This window comes from Pteropus alecto, unplaced genomic scaffold, assembly GCF_000325575.1.
Source record: "Pteropus alecto unplaced genomic scaffold, ASM32557v1 scaffold24, whole genome shotgun sequence".
NCBI lineage: Eukaryota > Metazoa > Chordata > Mammalia > Chiroptera > Pteropodidae > Pteropus > Pteropus alecto.
The window spans coordinates 24,000,551-24,007,889 of record NW_006439192.1 but is presented as its reverse complement, the minus strand read 5'-3'; the positions used below and the strand labels follow the sequence as shown (position 1 = coordinate 24,007,889).

Genomic DNA, 7,339 nt, shown 5'->3' with positions numbered 1-7,339 from the left:
GAAGAAGACTCTGAGGAATCAAAGGATTACCTAAATTTTGTGTATAGAACAGGGGTAAGACAACTGATTCTTTGTAGAGAAGTATATACTTTCTTATGTTTTCTATGGAGTACTTAACATAAGCATTCTGGCCAAGAAGTTATACGTTTTAAATATGTACCTTTAAGATGGACATTTACAGCTATTTTTTAAATAGAGAAAATGGTAGTGATTATTTAACCTCTTTAATAAGTTACGATCATGTAAATTTTATTGTACCTGAGTTAAAAGATAGGTATGAGTTAATAGACAACTGAAGAAGGAAGGGTAGGGAACACAAGGTAAGGGAGGAGGGGAAAAGAAAAGAAAACCCCATAAAGCTACATAAAAGGAAAAGAGGAAGATTTTCCATAGGCCATTGAACTTTAAAGGGACTATAAATGAGCTATTTTAAGAATATACTTGTTGGAACTAGGTTTATTAAGTGAAATGGGTAAGGAAAACCCTCTGTAATTAATTTCTTATCTATTCAAAAAATAACGTAAGAATTTGAAAGAATTATAGATAGAAATTCCAAAGTAATATTACTGTAGTTTTTTTCCTCAAAATATAGTGTCTTCTATTTAAAGTATCATAATATGGACTACCATAGAAAAGTATTATAGTTAAAGGAAGTTATTTTATGAAGCTTGAGACCATTTTTTGTCAGCCTCATATAGTCAATACATGTGAAGAATTTACCTGTTTTGAATATCCTAAAAGAATGGATTTTTCAGGGTGATTAAGAAAATCCATACTATAAATTACTTAAATGAAAATAAAGTATTTACGTGATTACTAAAGGAGTTCAACTATAATTTAAAATATCGGTATTCTATAAGCATAATTTGAGGTTGAAAACTTTCTAAAATATAATCGGATCTTTAAAATGTTTTGAGGATATAGATCTTATTCATATTTCTATTTTCTCTGGCGTTTATTAATACAGCCTTATGCTTTTCATCCTAATGTTAATATATTTATGTTTTTCATATTTCTGTGTAGATAAAATTCTTTGAGGGATATTAGGTATCCCTATTCTGTTTTATTGCAGCTAACCTTTAAATCGTGATTTTTTTAAGCGTGCTGATGACATTACAAGTTTCGTAACAGATACTACACTCCTTGTACATTTTTTTGGAAAAAAGGGAAAAGCTGAGCTCAACTTTGAAGATTTTTATAGGTGAGCTTACTTTTTTATTTGTATTGAAAGTGTTAACATGCTAAAGCCATAAAAGTCTTTAGAATTAGAATTATCTAGTACAGTGATACCTCTATGCTGCTTTCATCTTATGTAGGTGTACTATGTATAGCAAATATTCACTTTCATCAGTATCTGTATACCAGTGGTTATACTGATAAATATAACAAGAAATTACTGAATCATTAAAAAATGGTTATCTGGATTGTTATTTTCTGTATATTCAGAATATTACCAATTTGTGTGTAGTGTTTATTATAGTAAACAGTAGACACTGCACACTAATTCCTTTAAGTGTCTTAACTACTCTGCACGGTATTTTTGTTATCCCCATTTAAGAGATGAGGAAGCCAAAGCCCTGAGAGGCTAAGAACCATCTGTTACCATCACTCTTCGTTAATCTTATTTATTCTTTATTTTTGTCATAGATTCATGGATAACCTCCAAACAGAAGTTCTAGAAATAGAATTCCTTTCCTACTCTAATGGGATGAATACTATCAGTGAAGAAGATTTCGCTCATATTCTTCTACGATATACAAATGTAGAAAATACATCAGTATTTTTGGAAAATGTGCGTTACAGTATATCCGAAGAAAAGGTATCTAATCCTCCATATTTATTTTGTTACATAGGTTATCTTGTAATCATATAGGTCTATAAAATAGAGAGTTCATTTTGGTAGTTCTTTTACTCCTCTTTAAATTAATAGATATTTTGGATATATTTTATTCTTTTTTCCTGTGTGTCCTAAATGCTCTGGCTAAATTTTAAAAATTGATTAATTTAAAATCCTAGGTAGAAATCCATATTTTTCTTAGATATTTTAAAAACTCTAAGGTTGTTAGCAATTATTTTATTCAAATTATAAATGTCGTTTTCCAAGAGAATTCTGCTGAGCTATATGCTTTGACTGCTACATAAACATCTCCTCTTATGAAGCAGTTTTTATTGATATCATTTCAGTCACACAATTCATTTCTATAATACCCTTAATAAAAAGGTCATTTGAAGATGAGTAATCTTATCAGCAATAAGTAATCTTATGAGTAATAAAAGGTCATTGAAGAGCGAGTAATCTTATCAGCAAAGTAAGGTTTTTTTCAGAGTTTGGATGACATGAATGGTTAAGAACCTGGGACAACTGATTGTCTATTTGTTTAGTTGCAAGTGTTTTGTCAGCAATTCTTAGCAGTTGTGCATTATCTAGTGGTATTTGAATGCATCATTGCAACCAAATAGAACTGGTGTTACAGGTACCCCTTCAAGCGTGGGATGTTTTGGATATATTGCCTTCTATTTGTGTTTGTACAAGGATCAAGTTAATCTGTCCAAGAAAAACTTGCAAATAGTTTGACTTCGTTTAAAATGGATACATTGACAGTGCTAACAATTCTCCATGTCCTCTAAGGAATGAGAAAACAGGACTTGATGCATTTGGCCATTAGTTTACATAAATCTCTTAATTAGGGATCTTTTTCCTGTTTTACATGTTAAACTGAATTTTTCCAATTCATAGACACTTCCATAAAAATAAAAATTGGAAATTGTACTATGTCAAACTACAAGGGTATTTTTTAGGGCCTTAAAGAATCTTTTTTTATTCTTTCATCACATGGACACTGATAGAAATCTGTAATGTTTAAGTTTAATTCCAGGATGAAGAGTGCTTGGGACCTCCTTGTACTATTTTTGAAACTGTTTTCCATATCGAAAATTATTTCAAAATAAAAAAATTTTCTTTTAAGTTGAATTCAGCTTCTCTGAAAACTTCCAATTGTTAGAAGTATCATGAGCACTACAAATCATTACAGTAAAAAGAGAAATTTGGCAACTGAACCACCATTGCTTCTCATTGAAATTTTTTTTTTTTTTTTGGCACTATCTCATCAATCTTTAGAACACCTTCCAGATATTGACATCTTTCTTTTAGAAAAAGGGAAGCTGAGGCTCTCAGGTACTTAGACACTTGCCCAAGGATTCAAACCCAAGACCCTAAGCCAAGGAATGATAATACTACCACATCCTATTTATGTCTTTCCCTTCCTTTTGCCCCTCATCCCCTTCTCTCCAAAAGAATAGCAACTACTACTATTTGAATAGCAGTTTATATTTCTAAAATACTTTAATTTCCATTCATTTATCTAGCAGATATTAAACATCTACTGTTTACTAGGCCTTATTCTAGCCACTGTGGATCAAGGAACAAGCAATATCGTTCTTTCTTGGAAATCAGTAGTGGAGAGATACAGTAAACAAGTAAAAAGTAAATAAATGACATTTTCAGATAACGGTAAATATTATGAAGAGAACCAAAAGTCAGGGAGAGTGAGAAAGATGTACTGTTAAGGAAAGCTTTTCTGAAGAGGTAGCTTTTGAGGAAAGACTCAGGAATGACCTGTGCAAAGATCTGGACGAAGAATATTCTAAGCAGAGGAAACAGCAAATACCAAAGTTTGCCAACCGTGCATTAGAGCATAGGTGTGATGTTCATTCATTCAGCAAGTATTTATTCAGCAAGTATTTGCTGTCTACTGTTACACTCAAATATGATCTGACTGATGTGCTAAATGTGATTGGATTCATGTTTCAAAAAAATCATCTTGGCTGGTACAGAATAAACTTTAGTTGGACTAGCTTTGAAAGAAAAAGGCAAATTAGGGTGTTGTTATAGCAGTACAGGAAAAAGATGCATGGCTTGGATCAGGGTCAGAGTAGAGAAAAGTGGTCAGATATTGGATCATTTAAAAAGTCGAGCTGATAGAACTTGTTGCTGGATTATACTTCAATGTGAAGGAAAAAGAGGAATCAAGAATTTTTAAGTTTTAACCTGAACCACAAGGTGAAAGAGTGATGCCATTTACTGAACTCTGAAGGAAAGAATCAATAGTTTTATTTTGGGCAAGTAAGTCTGAGACTCCTATGAGATATCTAAGTGAAGAAATTATGCAAGCAGTTGGATATTTGACTCTAGTGCAGTCAGGGCTACTTTTGGTAATCATTAGTATTTAAGCTGTGTATCCAGCTTAAACTTCTCCCCTGAATTTCAGACTTTTACATTATACTGCCTACTCAGCATCTCCACTTGGGTATCCATTAGACATCTTAGGCTTAATAGTTACAAATCTAAACTGATCATCCCAAGAAATTTTGCTCCACATACCATCTTCCCAGTTTCAGTTAGTGGAAACTCCATCTTCCTAGTTGTTCTAGCCAAAATTTTCAGACTCTTTCCTTTCACATTCTACTTACATTCCATCCACAAATGCTCTTGACACTGCTTCTATCAGAATTTGACCATTTCTTACCATCTCCATTGCTGCCACCCAAGTCACCATTCTCTCTTGCCTGGATTATTGTAGTTGCCTCCTAAATCATCTCTCTGCTTTCAGCTTTACCTCTCTACAGTCTGCTCTCTGTTTAGCATTTAAGGAAATGCTTTATATCATGATTCAGATTTTACAGTAACTCTTTATTTTTCTCAAAGTAAAAGCCAAAATTTTTACGAAAAGGCCTGTAGAAATTGTTCCCTCATTACCTTTGACTTCATTTCCTGTCGTTCTCCACTTGTTCACTCTGTTCCAGGCACACAGCCACTTTACTGTTTCCCAATACCAGGCAATCTTATATTTCAGGGCTTCTTTGTATATGTTCTTTTCACTGCCTAGAATACTCTTCTCTTAGATAGCCACATAGCTTACTATATTATTTCTCAATGATGTGAGAATCTAATATATAAATAATTACCTATTTGTAAATAATATATAACCTATGATATAAGTAATAACCTATTATATAAGTTACAATCCTCCCCCTTGGCATTTGCTATTCCTTCTTAATCTATTTTTATTTCCTTAGCATTATCATCTTCTAACATACTATGTAATTTGCCTATTTTTATTTTTCATTGTTAATCTGGATAAACAATAAAATATACTTTTGTTTTTTGTCTGTCTCTCCCAATTAGAATGTAAGCTTCAGGAAGGCTGATATTTTTATCTTTTTTATTTATTCTTATATCCATAATACCTAGAAACCCTGTTGAGTGAATTGATAGATATTATTTAAAGATGTAGAGCTTAAAGCTTTACTGTTTTTGTGAATTTTACCCACAGATAGATTCACTTGTATGAAATGGCAGATATACAAGGTTATTTATCATAAAAGACTGAAAACTACCTAAATATCTTTCAGAAAGTCCTTGATTAAATAAATTATATTTATAAGTGAAAAAAAGGTGCAGCTGAAAAAAAAACTAAGGAAATTCTTTATGTACTAATATAGTACGACCTCCAAGATATATAAATAAAAAAGAGCCAAATTTACAACAATGTGTATAGCATACTACCACTTATTTAAAAAGATAGCCTATGCTAATTCTGGAAGGACCCTCAGAACTAGAAACATTGGTTCCTCCAAGAAAAGGAACTACATGGCTAAGGAACAAGGGTGGAAGACAGGGAGATTTTGTGTTACATACTCTTTTTTGCCTTCTGAATTTTGAACAGGTGAATACATTGCCATATAAAATAATTTTTAAAAATTTTAAATGCCATGAGACCAGGTAAACTTTTCTAGGAGAGAATGTAGATAGAGGTGGTAGAGGGAAGGGAAAGTGCTTCTCAGAATAACCACAAAATATAAATATTAACAAGAAAGTAATAAAATGATCATTATTAAGCTTTGAGGAAACCGATGTTCAGAAAGATTTAAGTGACTTACCTTAAGTTATTCAGCCAGTAAATTCCAGTTTGAATTTTCTGTTTATTCCAGACTGTACATTTTAAAGTTGTTTATATTTCTAAAAGTTATGCAGTTGCCATTTAGATTGGTTACCTATATAACTTGAACAGTATAAATAGTGTCATACTTAATTTATGAGATGAGCATGAATTTTGTGTTGAGAACAAACATAATTTATACACTTGAGGTCCTGTGCTCATAAGATCATGTTTTCTGAATGGTTTTTACTTGTATGATAATGTGTTCTGATGATTTATTTGGATTTTTCAAGTTATTTATTTTTTATTTTATTAAGGTAAAATACATGTAACAGAATTAACCATTTTAAACTGAACAGTTCTGTGGCATTTAGTTGTGGCACTGTTGTGTAATGACAATCTCTATCCATTTCCAAAACATTTTCATTACATCAAAGTAAACTCTGTACCTAATAAGCATTCCCTGCCCTGCTTACTCCCTCCCCCTCATACTATCTCCCCTCAGCCTCTGGTAACCGTCAGTCTGTGCTCTGTCTTGATGGATTTACTTATGCTATTTCATGTACATAGAAACATGTAATATGTGACCTTTCATGTTTATCTTATTTCATGTTTTTGAGGTTCATCTACATTGTAGCATTTACCAGTACTGTATTCCTTGTTATGGTTTAATAACATTCCATTGTACGTATGTACCACTATTTGTTTATTCATTTATCTGGCCATGGACATTTGAGCTTTATTCTACCCTTTGACTATTGTGAATAGTGCTTCTGTGAATATGTGTGTGCATGTATTTGTTTGAGTACCACTTTTCAGTTCTTTGGGGTATATACTTAGAGTGGAATTGCTGAGGGGTGTGTGTGTGTGTGTGTGTGTGTGTGTGTGTGTGTGTGTGTGTAGAAGTAGTATCTATATAATTACCTTTACTTTAACCAAAATTCTTTACTTCTTTATATGGCTTTGAGTTATTGTCTTGTTTGCTTTCCTTTCAGTCTGAAGGACTCTCTTTAGCATCTCTTGTAGGACAAGTCTGCTAGTAATGAACTCTCTTAGCTTTTGTTTATCTGAGTTAGATCTAAATTTCTTCATTTTGTCATATATAGAATTCTGTTGACAGAATTTTTTTCTTTCAGCACTTGAAATATCGTACTCACTTCCTGCCTCCATGGTTTCTGATGAGAAATTATCTGTTAATCTAATTGGGTACTCCTTCCATGTGAACAATTGCTTTTCTCCTGCTGCTTTCAAGATTGTCTTTGGCTTTGACAGTTTGAGTATAATGTGTCTTGGTGTGGGTCTTTCTCAGTTTACCATACTTGGGGTTCATAGAGCTTCTTGGATGTATAGACTCATGTCTTTCATCAAATTTGGGAGGTTGGTGTTCAGTCATTATTTCT

General features: G+C 32.4%; 1 protein-coding gene across 1 annotated transcript in view; it reads left to right on the top strand.

Annotated features, from left to right (window-relative positions):
• MICU3 (mitochondrial calcium uptake family member 3) overlaps nucleotides 1-7,339 on the top strand; it is a 78,483-nt gene that overhangs the window by 59,760 nt on the left and 11,384 nt on the right. The window contains exon 12 of the mRNA XM_006916486.3: nucleotides 1,648-1,819. Coding sequence (XP_006916548.1) covers nucleotides 1,648-1,819 — 172 coding nt within the window. The remainder of the gene's footprint in view (nucleotides 1-1,647; nucleotides 1,820-7,339) is intronic.